The sequence below is a fragment of the Populus euphratica genome, unplaced genomic scaffold, assembly GCF_000495115.2.
Source record: "Populus euphratica unplaced genomic scaffold, PopEup_1.0 scaffold123.1, whole genome shotgun sequence".
Lineage (NCBI taxonomy): Eukaryota > Viridiplantae > Streptophyta > Magnoliopsida > Malpighiales > Salicaceae > Populus > Populus euphratica.
Genome location: NW_011499924.1, coordinates 515416 through 532726, shown reverse-complemented (window position 1 = coordinate 532726; position 17311 = coordinate 515416). Strand labels below are relative to the sequence as shown.

At 35.0% G+C, this 17311-nt stretch overlaps 2 protein-coding genes across 2 annotated transcripts; one reads left to right on the top strand and one right to left on the bottom strand.

The window, feature by feature from the left end:
* The first annotated feature begins 4111 nt into the window (after positions 1–4111).
* On the top strand, positions 4112–6026 carry HIPP20 (Heavy metal transport/detoxification superfamily protein). Its single transcript, XM_011040377.1, has 3 exons — positions 4112–4295; positions 4402–4477; positions 5428–6026. The coding sequence occupies exons 1-3, from the start codon at positions 4212–4214 to the stop codon at positions 5718–5720; spliced, it is 453 nt and encodes a 150-aa protein (XP_011038679.1). The 5' UTR covers positions 4112–4211; the 3' UTR covers positions 5721–6026.
* A 5765-nt stretch (positions 6027–11791) lies between these two features.
* Positions 11792–17175, bottom strand: LOC105135489 (AICARFT/IMPCHase bienzyme family protein). The gene is made up of 12 exons (XM_011040376.1): positions 16972–17175; positions 16771–16873; positions 16521–16596; positions 16328–16424; positions 15805–15907; positions 15548–15681; positions 14753–14930; positions 14289–14443; positions 13279–13488; positions 12613–12960; positions 12389–12515; positions 11792–12139 (listed from the first exon to the last, which is right to left on the bottom strand). Exons 1-12 carry the CDS (start codon positions 17083–17085, stop codon positions 11988–11990), a joined length of 1797 nt encoding a protein of 598 aa, XP_011038678.1. The 5' UTR covers positions 17086–17175; the 3' UTR covers positions 11792–11987.
* Positions 17176–17311: the final 136 nt, after the last annotated feature.

Sequence of the window (17311 nt, the reverse complement as noted above, 5' to 3'; positions counted from 1 at the left end):
ATTGAATTCTTTTATGTTCTAATTAGATGAAATTAGACTTTAAATTATGATAAAAATATTAAATTAAAAAATAAGAGAGCTGAAATATAACACACAGAAAGATATTTTTATTTTAGTTTAAAATTTTATTTTTTTTTATTTTTTTATTTTTAACTTTGAGAAAAGAGAAAGAAAATCGCATGGAAATGGTGAGAAGAGAGAAAATAATTGATGAAGTTATAATTTTAGCAATTAAACTCACATTATTTTTAGTATTAATAAATTTTATTTAGAGATAAGTCTGATAGTGATATATTGTTTCCTTTAAATATCATCAGAGAAACCATGTTTTATTAAGATTTGTTTATTTGATTAATTTTTATTTTTTTAGATGTTTTTTTAATGGTTTTAAGGTTATTAGGTGGTTTAGTGAGACTTTTAAGATATTTATTGTTTTGTTTTCTTAAATTATATTAAGTAAAAAAGTTTTCAAGTTTGATTTCCTTGATGATGAGAATAAAAAAACTTTGAATGACTTAGATATTATCTTTTTATATTAAAAATTCTTCAGTCAAGTCCGGGAAATAACCTAGTGAAGTATAGAGAAGTTAAATTTCCAATAAAAAACAAAAATGACCCCAACTATCATCATTGACTGAGGAGGTAATACCCCAAGCTTATGTAACTCATGACATCCGATTTAAAACAAAACACCCCTTGTTTTGTTTTTTTTTTCCACCATAAAATTGTATCTGGGGTTTTGGGTTGTCATTTTCGCGAGGCTTGCTGGAAGCCTAGAAGCAAGTCCGACCCATTTCGCAAGAAAATTCGTGATATGTGCTACTGTCAATTGTGGGTGGGTGTCCATAGTTTATGTGAATTCTAAAATTAATTAATTGCATAGATTGAAAATCAAAATCAATCGTCTCCCATAATTGGTGTAAGAAATAATTCAATACAAGTAGAGCAAAAGTTTATCCCTGGAAATTTCAACCATCCATACAAAATTTGACTAATTGATGTACAAAAAAAGGTTTCACGATCGAGGGTGGTAGTGACATATTTACCATCATCTGCATGCACTGTTTCGTGCATATTTAATCTGCAGTCATGGTCATGGTCTCTGAGAGCACTACCGAAACCCTTCTTATTGAAATATATCCGATAACATTGCATACATTAATTTATTCAGTCATGAAACCACCGAGATGCATAACTAGAAAACGACACAATAATTAGATACTCTTTAACAACAACTCCAGGGATATAATTCAACTAGTTAAATTCTATGTTTATTTTTCAAAAATTATTAGGAAAATTTTTATAAATTTTAAGATTATTGAAAGTTTGTATAATTATTAATTTTAAAATTTATAAAATTAATTAAAATATACTTAAACTGATCAAATATATATATATACACACACTAAAAAAAAGGTTGCAAAGGACACAGCACTGCGACTAATAACGGTAGAGCTAGGGCTGGCCCCAAAGCGGAATTGACAAGTTGTGGTTGGTCGAAGCTCCAGTCGGTAGCCACTCTCTTCTCAGGGAACCGTACGTGAGCCTTCCATCATACGGCTCTGTCCCGAGCTTTGCAAACCGTGGAAATTTTCTAGAATGGACGCCATATTAATTAATACTGCATGACTTGCCAAGAGATTGATAGGAGGAGCTGCCATCTCGGAAAGGAGTTCCACCATACAATTCTTGAATGGTAGACCCCATCTCATTAAATACCTTCTCCATTCATCTGAGAAAAATCTCAGATTTATTTCGCAGACCATTGTATATATATCTAAATTAAAGCGGTGCTTGAATTTGCTAAGTAACCGGGATGATCGCGTGGGTGGTCAAAACAGGAGAAATATTAACGTAGCCGGCTGTTTTTAACTTATTTTATGACACCGATCGATGGAATCATGCATGTCCTGCAGAATACCATGTTTTACAGTTTGGATACAACCAATCAAAACCGTGTATGAGGGCTGTGATCGATTTTGGGTAGAAGAACCTGGCTGGATCAACTCTATTCCATCGAGCTTGCAATGGTGGAAGACAGAAGGGCTCAGATAATTAAATGTTCTTTGATCTTTTTGGAGCCCTTGCATTTGAAATCCGACTATCTCTATCAGCACAGCAAGTGTTCATTATCTCTCGAAGAAACTTAACCACGGAATAATACTAATAAAAAATTACAAAGAGCAATGATATTTAATTTTATGACAGCTTATTTGAAAGATTGACCATCGTCTACAGAGAGCAGCAATAATTGTAGGTTTTAAAAAAATGCGAAGGACATATGTTGTGGCCTGGCTTTGCGGCAAGGAGAACATCAGAGCAGCCCCCAGTATTGATCGGTGCTGCTCCATAAATCTCTGCCACGTGCTCATTACCTGGCGACCCCTTTGAAATATTAATGATCATGATTCGTTGATCATATCTGTGACATTGAGCGATGATTAAAATTTTTGAAGCCTTTTTTGAATTTCGTCCTTTTTTTTAGTTTAATGCTTCTTAAAATTTATTTTATTTTTTACCATTTAATTTTATTAAATTTTTATATTTAATTTAATCCTTATCTTTTTAATTATTACTTTTTATATCCTTTTTGTTAATTTATTTTTTCATTTTATCCTCTAAAATTTAATATAAATTTATTTGATTTTTAATTATTGTACTTAATTTTTTTATCCTTTCTTCATTTATTTTGTTTTTCAATTTAATCACTTATTAGTTCTTTCAATTTTCCCCTTGCATGAGTTCTTATTATTTTAATTTAAAATTTTATTTTGTATATTCTTCATGTTGTTTTTTATAGGATAATTATAATCTTATGACTCGATCCATCAATTTGATGATAAAATTAGTTTAAGTTCATTTTTTTTTAATTCTTTTAATTTTTATTTTTATTTTCATCATTTGACATTAATTTATTGGACCTTAAATTTTTAATTTTTTTAATTTTTTTATTGAATTATTTTTATTTTATATCTCGAATTGCAAGTTAGTTGAATTAACTTAAATTAACTTAATTTTTATATTTTTTATATTTTATCATTTTCCGTTGAATTATTAATCCTTGAACATGTTTAATTAAATATTGTTTGAAAAAAAAAATACATGCAACAACACGTGATGGTTTATCTCAAGTGTGAATTGATGAAGTTAACCTAGATTAGTTTGTATTTTCTTATTAAGTTTTTTTTTTTAACTTTGGTTTTGTTTACTAGATGCTTCTTTGAAGTCTTTTTTTTTTTGCTCAATTTTTTAGCTTTCTTTTTTAATCTCATTATTTCACATAAAATAATTTGCTCTTAAAATTTGTTATTTTTTCATTTTTTAATTTGATTATTCTGATAGTAAGTTAAAAAAATTAACCTAGATTATCTCAAGTTTTTTTGTTGAATTTTGTTTTATCTAGATCTTTTTTTGAATTTTTTTTTATCTTAATCTCATATCACCTGCCTATTATAAGTTCATCAAATTAATTTAAATTTACCTTCTTTTTTTTTTCAACATTATATTTTTTGAATTTTTTTATGTTTGATATTAGGTTATTAAATTTTATAATTTTTATTTACTTTTTTCATATAAATTGTTTTGAACTCATATCCCGTACGAGTCATGTTTTAATAAATTTAATCTGATTTATCTTCGTATTACAACTGCCTGAATATTATTTTTTTACATTGAAAAAATTTGAGCAGGCTCACAGTATATCGTGTGCCACCAATCTAATTTTTTATAATGTTATCTCACACATATGGTACTGTAGACAACTGCGCAGCAGCTGTTAAACGCAAACAGCCACACTTCACAACATTTTTCTCCCTTTCTTCGGGCACATGAGAACAGCTCCCCTATTATATAAGCAAGCCACCAAGACAAAAGCTCATTCAAAATAATTTTTAAAATCGAATGCAGGTTAGTATTCTACCCCAGGCGCCAAGCAAAAACCCAGATGCGTCCAGTTGTGTTGTGCGGCCATGATATTCAGGAGAATGGCATGATTAAGGGGCACAAGTCATTGTCATTTTTGAATTAATTCAATTTAATAAAGACAACTTGCACAAACGCGGTTCCTCTCAAAATCCATCACAGTTATTTTCTACCTTAATATAAATATCACTACATAAATTCCCATTCCTTGCAAGCCTCTCCTGCATCTCTCTCTCTCTCTCTCCCTGTCTCACTCAAAACTTTCTGCTAGCTTTGTCTTCGAGAAGCAAATGGGTGCTCTTGACGATCTCTCAGATTACCTCTCGGACTTATTTACAGTTTCCAGGAAGAAGAGGAAAAGAAAACCAATGCAGGTACTGATCATTTACAACAATCTGGTCTATCCGTCTCTATGTGCGTTATTGGTTTTTGGTTACTGATTTAAAGTATACTCTCATGCCTTGTTTTTCTTCTTTTCAGACAGTTGATATCAAAGTGAAGATGGACTGTGATGGCTGTGAAAGGAGGGTTAAAAATTCTGTTTCCTCCATGAAGGGTACGAATGTTAGCCTTAAGCTATATTCTTCATTTTCTTTCCCCTACAAGTTGTCCATGCATAATACAAATATACAAAGAGAAGAGAAGGGATTTGCCTGAAACGTATCAAAGGGTAGCTAATGAAACGATACAGGCGAAAGGCCTATGTTGATCTTCTTTGAAAAGAATACAGTATATAGGAGTACTTCTTATCTTTCAATTTTCATTAAGCAAAAGGTTCAAATCTGAATATCATTTCAGGGTGTTCTTTGTGGCTAAAGTAAAGGCATGCGAGACAAGATCCAGTCCCTTTTAAAAAAATTATATATCATCAAAACAAAGAAAAATAGAAGTCAAAGAAGCACGATCAGACTTTCTCAGCTTCCTCGTACGGGAAACTGGAAGAAACCTAACAAGTCTTGTTTGACTCTGTTCTGTCTTTGAAGTACTCTGACATGCAATTTTTTTTGCAGAGAGACTGCTATTTCCTGACATCTTCTTGTCACTTCTATTCACTTGAAATAAATGTTTTTCTAATATGTCTCCAGGTCAAAATTTATGGAGTATTTTTTCATTGTGCTCAAAGTAATGGTATCCCTGAAATAAGCAAAATTATTGTTGGAAACAGAAATAGTATTTTCCCTTCAGAGATTCTGGAAGCCTTTTCCCATCACTTACTCACAGAAAAAGACATCATTTAGAGCCCACTTTTGCAGCTCAGTGCATTTGCCATATTAAATGCCACCAACCAGATGCATATTTGTACTTTTATCTGCTCTATAGGTTTCACCAAAAAAAGGAGGAAAGATAGAAAACGATCATAAGTTTCTAAATGAACCAGCCGCATAATTTCTAGTCATTTGAGACAATAATTATGAACTCTTAACTACGATAAGTACACTATTATTAATAGTTACTCAATTAATTACCTCATATTAATATAATTATGTTTTTCTTTTTCAATTTCAGGTGTTAAATCAGTAGAAGTGAACAGAAAGCAAAGCCGGGTGACAGTCAGCGGGCATGTTGAGCCAAACAAGGTCTTGAAGAAAGTGAAGAGCACAGGAAAGAGGGCTGAGTTTTGGCCATATGTCCCATACAACTTGGTGGCTTATCCTTATGCTGCTCAAGCCTATGATAAGAAAGCACCTGCAGGCTATGTGAAGAATGTGGTTCAGGCACTTCCGAGCCCCAACGCAACAGATGAAAGATTTACATCTATGTTTAGCGATGAAAACCCGAATGCATGTTCCATTATGTAGGGAATCTAATTTCATTTGGCAAAATGAAAGAGCAAGAGCTAGCATATATAGTTTGTGTTTTGTTGTAAGCTTTGCTGTTTAATTAGGGCTAGTTTAACTAGTTAGTGTAAGTAGTTAAGTAGAAGGGGCTTGGGTTTTCACTGAGAGTTTAGGTTTAATATATATACATGTATGTATCACAGGGCATGTAGGCTCTCCTAATTGTGATGGATATCTATCGATGTGCTGATCATGTTTAGCTAGACAACCTTCTTATCTATAAATGTTGATATCATAGTTTATGACGATCACATAATCAAGTTACCATTTTTCAAGAAAATTAATTAAGAGATGTAAATTAAAAAAAAATGCATCAACAAAAAGCTCTGTTAATTTGAACCCATTTGATCTATATTCTGTACTTATTTGATATGGGACAAGATTACACCATTGTTTACGCCACAAAAAAAAGGAAAGAGCCACAAGGTGACATCAGGTTTTCATATTCAACGAAGCGAATGTCATTGTACTTGCAAATTGGGAAGGAATTGGACACCGAGGAAGGCTCTGTCATTTTTTAATTAATAAATATTATTCCTTTTGTTTTTGTTTCATGGCTAGGGTATTTTTAAAACAGGATACTTTTTTGGTTGGATCATGAAGAACACTGCAAATAAGGTTTTGGTTTAGTAGTAGGAGGGGTTTGTTTTTTTTTTTTCCACATCTAAGTTCGAATCTCATTATGCACGTTTGTCACCCTCGTGGTGCCTTACCTGCTCACTTGGCTTGCAAGATATTCAGTGGGCCGTGGGGATTAGTCGTGGTGCGTGTAAGCTGGCCCAAACACCCCACGTAAATAAAAAAAAAATAAAAAAAAATAAAGGAATTCATCGGAATTGATTTTATGTTTCACAACTTAACATGTGATCACTAAAACAAATATATATACTCCTTTGCCATTCTCTCAGGTTAATTATTGTCCAATATTTAATTAAGCAATCTATAATATTCTAATCAGATCCAAATTGTCAAACTATATAGTAATATAATATGAATTTAGGAAATCTGTCCCGTAAAAGAGCGCATGGAGGAATAATTGTTTGTAGGGCAGGGCTGGTAAATTAAATCCTGTATCATCTTTCCAATAAACAAAGGCATGCGTGTCTTTGGCCACACTCGACTTATCTTTAAAGTTGAGATTTGCTAATTACGTAAGAATTGATCTGGGAGGATGATGGGCACCTCAACTGATCCATGCGCTGTCCAGCTTATATTGGTACAAGTGCTTCCCATTCGGGATTTTCTTGTTGCTCATGTATACAAGTCTAAGCCATTTAAATAGCAAAAGAGCGCGGCGCTTGATTCGCACAGCAAAACAAATCTTATTGATCACTTTGTTTATGATATGTCTTGTAATTTTTTTTCCCCTTTACTGAGTCGAATCTAAGACTTGAATTCTGATGATTATAGAGAGATCACACTCTTTATCATACCTTAATCTTATACTGATAATTTAGCAAAAGCTGGAAAGGAAAGCAAGATTATGATCCAATGGTTACCTGTATGTTCATAGGTGTTAGGGTTTGAAAAAAAGTACTTTTGGTTCGCCCACAAAGATGGGATTTTCAAGCTAGCCCTATAAAACTCGATTTGAAACCAACGCATGTATAATGGGCACCTGAAATTAAAAATTAAATCATTGAACTATCCTTGAGAGAGCTACGTGCCATGTGAATATCTTCACAAAGGTAGCCTCGACAACCTAATTATCATAGTAGACCTTGATTTATATCGCACTCCAATTGGCTTGGATCATGTAATTGAATTACGTGGCTATTGACAGCAGCATAACTCCCAACCAACTGGGCGTTTGCCATGTGTGCTGGGCCCCATGCACAGTCTCGTAAACGTATTTCTGATCTATGCCCATTTGTGCAAATCGGCTGAAGTGGAAAATTGGCACTTGCAAGGGTACCTTAAAGGATAGCTTCATAAAGAAAAGCTCCATGTTATCTTCGTCTCCATATAATTGTTCCGTCAAACCAAAAGTAGTATTGCATTTGTAGGCTTATCAAAGGCTTGTGTAAGTTTCACTGTCTTTGATCTTCTTTGGTGCTAAGTTTGCCTATTTACTTAAATAGTCACTGCATGACGAGGCAGAGGTATTTTTTGACACACATACAATGCATTATCGTAACGAATTCATCAAAAAGTTCTTCTCTGGTGTCATGTGAAAATTAACCAGCGGCCACTTTCTGAGGTAAAAAAACATATTTTCTTTTATACAATATCCCTGGATGATCATCAAGTTATACAAGCAAACCATAAATGTGACGTTTGTAGCAATCTGGTTAGGTGAGGTTTTACTTGTATGAAAAAAATATTAATTTAATGTGCAATCATGGTTCTCCAAGGGGAATGTGTGGACGTCAATTGCCCACCTCTAAACTGCAAAATCAATGGACTAATATCTCCAAGACTTTTTCATCGAGGAATTATACGATGTCACTGATGTATTGTATGAAATTGACCTGGTATGTCAACTCTTTTTGTTTAAGGTGGTTAGAGTCCCTCAGAGACAAGCATCAATGGCTATCTTCCGATGATAATCTGTGGGATTTGCAATAATTGAGAAAGAAAAACGGTCGAGGAAACTTGCAAGGCAGGACTCTAATTATGATTTTATATTAGAATTTCTATCATAGCCAGCTTTCTTTCTCTTTTGGTTAAGTCTTTATAACCATCGTATCATAATTAGCAGAGATAACAGGGTAGTTCGAACTGGTTGCTCTTTTATCAATGAACTTCAACACCATATCAAATCAACAACCTCTTAATCCAGATAGAACCATTAAGCAGAGCAATAATGGCTGGCACTTGCGTTTCGGTGGCTCTTTCTGGCATTTTCTTTTCCCACGTTTTTAATTTGTGCTTCTTGATGAACAAAATCAAAAAGAAGAATTCATCTAATAATCACGGATAAATTAATATAAGGGTGACTGTTTTTGTTTTGGTCGATAATCCTACGATGATATCATCCAACCTATGAATTTAATTAGCCAACGTGGCATTATCTTTTTTTTTTTTTTGGCATTATCTTTAATCCGCGCAGAAAGAACATGACAACAAGGCAAGGTAATAATTATATCATCTCTGAATGAGAACAAATAAATCTTAACCATTTGTCGAAAACTTACAAGACCACTTTTTTAAATTTAGCCCCGTGTCTCTAACAAGGTTTATGCTGCCATGTTTTCTACCGTGATTTAAATTTATTAGATTTTAAAAAAAAAAAAAATTTGATTAACGTCATGCAATATATAATATAATTTGAGAATATTTTCTTCATAAGAGAATATTAGAATACATAAAGGAAAATAAAGGAAAGGGAATTGACAAAGTTGTCAAGGATTTGGAGCGTGTTATTTTGCGTTGGAATTGTTAGGCTTCCCCTTTCTGGAGACTTGGAAAAGGAGCCCAGAAAACAAAAGATGCTTCAATTCAAGGAGCCCAGAAAACAATAGATGCTTCAATTCGTGTCGGCGAACATTTATATATTCCCCAAATAATTAAGAGCTTACCAGCGGCAGCATGGAGGGTTTCTTTTCTTGATTATGCTTACCCTTTTTTTTATTCGTTAACTAGAATAAAGGCATTTTAATCACGATTAATTCAACTGGAAACTGGAAAGTGCTTCCATTTTCTTTTTCGAGTTTAAAACGAAAGGATAGAAATTAAACGCTGTATAATTCGTGTCATCCAGTGGGCTGTGAGTATTGTAGGCTTTTTATATAGCATGGGCTCGGTTTAGGCCTCTTCTCAATTGACCCCTTGAGCTATATAGACTTCGATAAAGAAACTATATTTACATTAAGCTTTGATTAGTATCAATTTTCTGTTGCTTTCATGAACTTGATTTAAAGAAAAAGGGAGGGGAAGAGAGGGAGAGAGAGAACTTCAAACATTCTATTGATCCATTGATAAAAAGTATAAGAAAGCAGACATAACTTAACGAAAGGGACTCGGTATTGGGTTCGTCGTAGCCAATTATGAAGAATGAACTCTACTAATGGATTCATGGATCTTTCTTGTTTTTTTTATCATCTATCAAAGCTCGCCATGATCTGGACCTTGCTGAATCTTTGATAGTTAGTCAACTTTTGATGGCATATTGTAAGCATGAAACTAAACAGTCAGGCTTGAGTTTATTTTTATTGGTTACAAGTTTAAATTTTTTTAGACCATTATAAATTAACATTATTATTTTAGAATTTATAAAATTAATCGGATATACACAAATTAATTCAAACATCCACGTTAATAAAATAAAAATATAAAAAAAATTAATATGATATTTCCTAGCACATATTGATGATACTGATGGAAGGAGTAATCCAACTGTAGTGATTAAAACAATAATTATTAACTAACAGCAAATGCTGTGTTTTTCTTATAAACCAAAAAAAAATCTCCGAGGAATTGCATTAAATTAGATTACAAAAAAAACTTAGAAAACCCCAGTTTTATTGAGAAAACAGTAGGGTTCAAAACTTGTTATTAGCAAAAGAAACTTCAGATCTCTATGGAGCATTGTAGCACAGGCTGGCAGCGTTTGAACTTATGCCAAACCATAGCATAAATAATTTGTTCAAGATTTTTTCTTTTGCTTCTCGTGGATTCAAAACTTAATATTCGCAAAAGAAATAATTTGTTCGAGATTTGATCCATCTGTCAATATATATCTATATATATCCCAGTAGAGATGATAACAAAATTTAAGTTACCTGTCAATTTCGTATCTTCTCCTAACTAGAAAAGAAGAAGAATAAAAAAAATGAGGATAACAGTGTGGGATTTGATGCAATGGTCAACTTTTGGTTGAAAAGAAATAGTACTGGCAGAGGGAAATGATGAAAAGCTCACTGCAATCACCTTACAGCTAGTAGACTGTTGTGTCTGACCCAGAGGAAATCGGTAACCTGCATAATCCAGTACTAGTTAGTTTGCCGAGTAGCAGCCTGCATGGAACCATTCCTTCTGCAGTCTTCAATATTTTAACAATGCAAGCCATCTCACTAACTGCTAATCAGCTCCCAGGCAGTGTCCACCATGCCATGGCCTCTGGCTTCCAAATCCCCATTAGCTTTTTCTTGGAGGAAATTGACTAAGCCGAACAATCCCAAGCTCCATCGCCAATGCATCCATGCTGACCATTTTAGAGCTGGCCTAGAACTCATTTCCGGCTTAGGGTACTTTCAAATATAAGATTTCTTCAGTGGCTCAACCTCCGGGTAAATAATCTGACAGTCAATTCTTCTACTCCAGAATTGAACTTTTCTTCTTTAACAAACTGCCCCCACTTGAGAAAATTAATGCTAAGAGGAAATCCACTCGGTGGTGTCCTTCCAATCTCAATCGGGAATATCTCTACCTCTGTGGAACAAGTGTCTTTAGCTGGACTGCAACATTAAAAGAAGCATTCCAAGAGAAATCGGAAACTTGAGAAACTTAATAGTATTGCACTTGTGACCGATTCCGTGCCAGATACACAGCTGAAAGATCATAGCGCCTCCAAGGTTCGTATTTTCAAAATAATGATATACAAGGATACATCCCAACTGATCTTTGCCTCCTATAGAGCTTGGCTGAATTACACATAATTTACAAGATGTGGCTGCCCATTTAAATGATTGTAGCATTGCAAAGCTCCTAGGTGAAGGGGATTCTACAACACAAATCCAGACTCCTTCAACTATCGGAGTCTGGATTTGGTCATTGTTGCATTTTATTTTCAACGTTCTTCTATTTGTCTCCATCTCCATCATTCCGTCTACAGGTTTTTTCTTTCTTTATTGAATCTTAGTGATAATGTTTTGAACAGATTATGGAAGACAAGAAGTATCAAGAAAGGGTGGCGTTTACAACTATGGTATAATGTTTAAACAAAAACAATTGCTAAAAGAGGTTGGTAAGCACCGTAGACTAGTAGAAATGAAAATGTGAATGGCGCAGTACGATCAATTGTGATGAGAATATTTAATTATCTGGGTTGCTTGTCTCTTTTCCAATTTTAAGGGGGTGAAAAGGCTTTCTTGAGCATAAAAGCGATACTAGTATATTATTAATCTGTAAAATCTCCAAAATACGTTGGCCTGCTTGTACATTCTGCCGACAAACTGCAAGAACTCTCAACAACAGAAGATGTGCTGCTAAAACATTGAAACTACGGTACCGGGCTTGAAACACAGTGTTGACCCAAAAAGACGAGAGAAATGCTGAAGTAACTTATCAGTGCCTAAAGTGCCTCGCATTGGTGAAAAGCAGTGAAACTCCATACTTGTTGCAGCATTCTATGGCGTCCTTATCCCTGATGCTACCACCAGGCTCTGCAATAACACCAATGCCAGCTTCACATGCCTCCTCCACCGCATCGTTCCAAGCTGTTAACAGAACATGCATGTTATTAGTACATAAATACGCCAGCACTGCTGTTGTTTTACTAGCAAATGGATACCACATTCTTCAAATAAAAAAAATTAAACGCAAGCATAGCACAGTGCTCATGCATTTGCCAATTTCTATTTCATTCCCAAGATCAATATTTTTTAGAAAGGTTAAAACTACTGTTAATTTGTTTAAGCATCATTATGAATGATGTCGAATTGCAATAACTCTGACAGAAGTTATACCAAAAGGGAAAAATGCGTCACTGGCCAAAGCAGCTCCCTTGACCTCATCTCCTGCTTTCCTCATGGATAATCTCAAGCTTTCTACACGGTTTGGCTGCCCACTTCCCATGCCTAGCATACAGTTATTCTGCCCAAACAATGACAAGGATGAGAAATTGTTCGGGAACTTGTCACTGGCACATTTGCAAAGAATTCTCGAATCTAAGCATCAGAGAAACACAAACCTTTGCAATTACAATGGCATTGCTCTTAACATGCTTCACGCACAGCCATGCAAACTCTGCATCATGAAGCTCACTTTCTACTGGAGACTTGTCAGACACAACATTAAATTGGATGTCTTGGGGGGTAAGATCATCTGAATCCTGAGCTAACCATCCACCACCGACTTGTCTTAGTGAAAGCTTTCCTTTCTCATTACTTTTTGCCTCCAGGATCCTTAGTGTCTTCGATTTTCCACGGAGGATCTCAAGTCCCTTCTTGGTATATTTGGGAGCAACAACAATCTCATAAAACATCCGGGTTTCACCATCTGTTGGGCTTCTGAACTCCCTGATCTCCTTAGCAAGGGCCTATGGCAATAAATAAACAAATAAAAACCCAGACAAAATAAGGTGTTAGCTCCTTGCTATGGTTCTCATGCATGTAATTTTCACATAACTAATCAAATTCTTTCTTTGTGATTGTGAAAAAGCATGCATAACCCCGTGATATTCCTAATTTTCATTGTTGCTAGTTCCATAAAAGGTTCAACCATTGGTAAGTAGTTGGCCAATCAAAACATTAAGAAACTACAATTTGATTAATGACCAAACACTCATGAGAAACTCACATTAACTGGAGTTTTTCAACATTCAACGTCGAACCTGAAACCTGTAAACACAGCTTACCTCATCAACTTCTATGTTAAAGGCTACAATACCACCAAATGCACTCACTGGATCTCCTTTCACAGCCAACCTATAAGCTTCAAGGATATCACCACGAGAAGCTACCCCACAGGGATTTGTATGTTTTACAATTACACATGTAGGGTTTTGAAATTCTGACACGCAGTTCCAAGCTGCATCAGCATCCAAGTAGTTGTTATATGACATCTCCTGCACCAAGAGTAACTCCATAAGCTATGTCGACTTGTTACCATAAGCCTGCCCGATGAGTGATTAGGTGGGGAAATGCAAAAAATAAATTCTGAGAAACAAAAAACATAAAAAGCCAAGGAATGTACTTGTGAACACAGATATATCGTATGATTTCTGAAAATATTCCCATAACTAGTTGAACAAGAATGGTACAGTAAGAGGGGTAAACTAAAGATCCAGTAGTTATAAATATCAAATAACTTTTCCCACAGTGCAGCTGGACATCCATGTAAACATGTGACCACAGGCACAAAAATCTTAATAGGGAGAAAAGATAAAGAAGCAATAGGTAACTTTAAAACAAATCAAGGCTTGTAAGTAAAGCTCCAGTATATAAAAGCAAGTAGAATCGGAGCCAGTATAATTTTTTAGAAGCCAGGATTGCTGATTGGAGCAAACAATTAATATTTAGAGGCAGGAATTACTGAATACAAGTGTCCTTGATTCTCTATGAGCTTCCCTTCAGAACTTTTTACTGCTATTGATTCTCATGTATGTTTTACATGTCCCCCACAAAATTAAGTTTGACATCTACATTAATGAAAGCAAGCAACAACCAATATACAAAGCTGGTGTTTTTTAGCAAGTTTCTGGGACATTCAGTCAAGGAGTCATTGGTAATATAAAATGAAATGGAGGATACTGTTCTAGGACTGCAATTTGTAGAACAAAATAAATGATCTGATTGTTATCACCGGATTTGAATCTCAACTCTAAATGATAATAGAGGTTAACACGATTGCTTTAGATTGCCTCACCTTCCCATGATGTTGGATAGCTGTTGCAATACCGCCGGCATTTACTTCAGAAATACTCTTGTCAATGTAAAATGCAGCATTTTGATGAGGATTTTCACCATAACGTAGCGAACTCTTAAGCTTGAGAGCCACTGTAAAGCTGGGAGGGAATTTATCTTCAAATGTATAAAAACAACCATGTCAAACCATCTGTCCAATCATGGACCAGGGAAACACGATCGAGTGAATTCACAACATCAAAAATTTTCAAAAAAAAATATCCAGTTCTTATTTTCTTGAAACTTGCAAAACTAGCCAAGATAACTCGAAGTTGTCCCTTTCTGTTTTTATCAAATTATTTTAGTAGTTGATAGGACTATTTTCATCTGGATGATGTTATTTAAATCAGATTGGATAACTGCTGATGTTTATTAGCCACGTAAACAAAAAGTGCATGACTAAAGACTGGTGGATCAAAAGAGTACCTTCCATAGTTTGTTTCCATAGCCACTCTGAAACTGCAGAATCATAGGAAGCACAATGTTGAAAAGCCTTCCAAGCAAGCTTTCTTCGGAACTGTTGATCATCCTGCTCTCCTTTAAGAAATTTCAGAAGTTCAGGGTAGTCTTCAGTATCAACAACAATTAAGACATCCTTATGGTTCTGTTCAGAAAGCAAGTGTTAGTGGGAATCTAAAGTAACAAAAATTTGTACATTACAATGATATGCACCATTATACAGTACTTTTGACACATTAAGCATTGAACCTAAGATGGAGGGGAAGTAACATATTGGTTTTGCAAATGGCATGCTGTTGGAAGACTATTTCAAAGCACTATACATTGATAGGCAGCAGATAACTTTTGGATATGTTGTATGTCACTGGCCCAACAAGTCTTCAAAATTTCTGTCTCACTCAACCATTAGGTAGCAAGCAACAGAGTAGGAGGCATTCATAAAATGCTTCTATATCCTCCCAAACTGAGCCAAATTTACTGTTACTACTAAGTGGTTTTCAACCAGAGCCTTGGTGAACAATCATCAATAATTTTATTGTCATGTCAATCAAGAACCTGCCATATATTATAGGCCCACTCACGCATCAAGTTATCTTGGGTTCTTTATTATTTTTTTGGTCATGACAAAGGCCAACAGTGTATGATCAAAGAGCAAAACATAGCAAGTTTACTTGAACCTGACATGTTACAAATTTGGAGACGCGCAAGAAGATGTTGAGTTTGGTAGTATCAATAACAAATCAGCAGGCATTCAAATCAAACCTTTGCAGCAGCTCTGATCATGGCAGGGCCACCAATATCAATGTTCTCAATTCCATCCTCAAACTCAATTCCTCCAGTAGAAGTAACTTTATCATAAAAGGGGTACAAGTTCACCACCACCACATCAAAGCTACCTGCAGGGCAACCATATTAGCAAAAAATTATTGTATGGAGCCAACATCAAATGGAAAATTTACTGAAAAAATATATTACAGCTATGCAATTACAGAGAAAAAAGAGTTTTTTTCACAAATGACCAATTCCATGTTCATTGAGAGCTTCCATATGATGTTTTTGGTCCCTTCTAGCAAGAATACCACCATGTATGTGGGGGTGTAAAGTTTTCACACGACCGTCAAGCTGTAACAAGGTAGCAAAGATAACATCAGTTTCAACATAAGATTTTCAGCCACAGGAAATTTCACAGGGAGCCAATTTCTTGATGAAATGCAGCAGTGTTAAGAGGTGCAAAAGACATCAGCAATCAGCAAGGATATAAGTTCATCACTTTCAAAGGGCTAAATCTTAAACTTGAAATACAAGCTTTATGATTCCAAATACAAGCTTTGTCAAAAACTGCACTTTACAATTTCATCTGTTAAAGCTATGCATTTGAGCATCCATCGGAATAATTAACACAACATCCCCGTAACCAGAAGATTTCAACAACACAAATAAGCATGTACTCGGTAGGCTTTCAATGACCACTAACTGACTAAAATCAACTTAGGCTAAGCGGCCGTTAAAATATAAAGCAGACAAAAATAAGAACTCCTTTACCATTTCGGGGAAATGGGTGAGCTGTTCTACTTTAGTGACAGAAACTCCAGCACCTTCCAAAGCAGATGCTGTTCCTCCGGTTGAAACTATCGTGTACCTTCAGATTACAAAAACAAACCACCATAAGATACATAAACACGAATAGCCTTAAAACAAAAATTACCACCTAAATGCAGATTTATGAGGATCTTACCCTAATTGCTGTAACCCAGTACCGAGAAAAGCTAGGTCCTTTTTGTCTGATAAAGATATCAGTGCTTGCTTCTTGCCTGCAACACATAAACATAATATATTGCATTTTAAAGCTGATTTTAACACCTTTTTCACTAAAAAATAAGATCAAATCTGCACTTTGATATATAAATACAAACCCGAATCAACTACAAAACAGAAAATACAAAAAAATATAAACAAATAAAATTGAATTTGATGGTAGGAGTCACCAGAAGCAGGGGATTGTTGCTCGTTCTTCGGTACTGAAATAGTTTGAGAATCAGCCATGGATTTGATTGCACTGCAGCTCGAGCGCAGCAAGTTCAGTTGAACCTGAAGGATTTTACGTTTTGTTAAGATAAGGAAAAAAAAACACCACGGAGAGGGAGACAGAAGTTGAGAGATGGTCTATGGTTAGGATTTTGCGTTACCTTTTGGGAGAAAAAAGTAACGGAAGTAGTTTTATGGTGATATGCAGCGGAGGGGACACGAGAAAGCTTAGCGGCGGGGGCGGCTGTGGAGGGAGCAGCAGACAAGCGTAACATATCTCAGGGTTTATGAGTGCCCGCAACAGGGAGTAGTGGAGTACGCGGTCCGTAGTTATGTTTTTGAACAGGGTGATATTGCCTCTCCAAGGTGTTATTAACCGCGGTCCACCTCTTTTTTTGTATATATAGATTGACACGGCTGCCCCTGAATAAATAAACACCAAACGGCATGTCGTCCACATTGTACAACAAACTAAAACGAGGTCTTGGACATTTTTGTCAT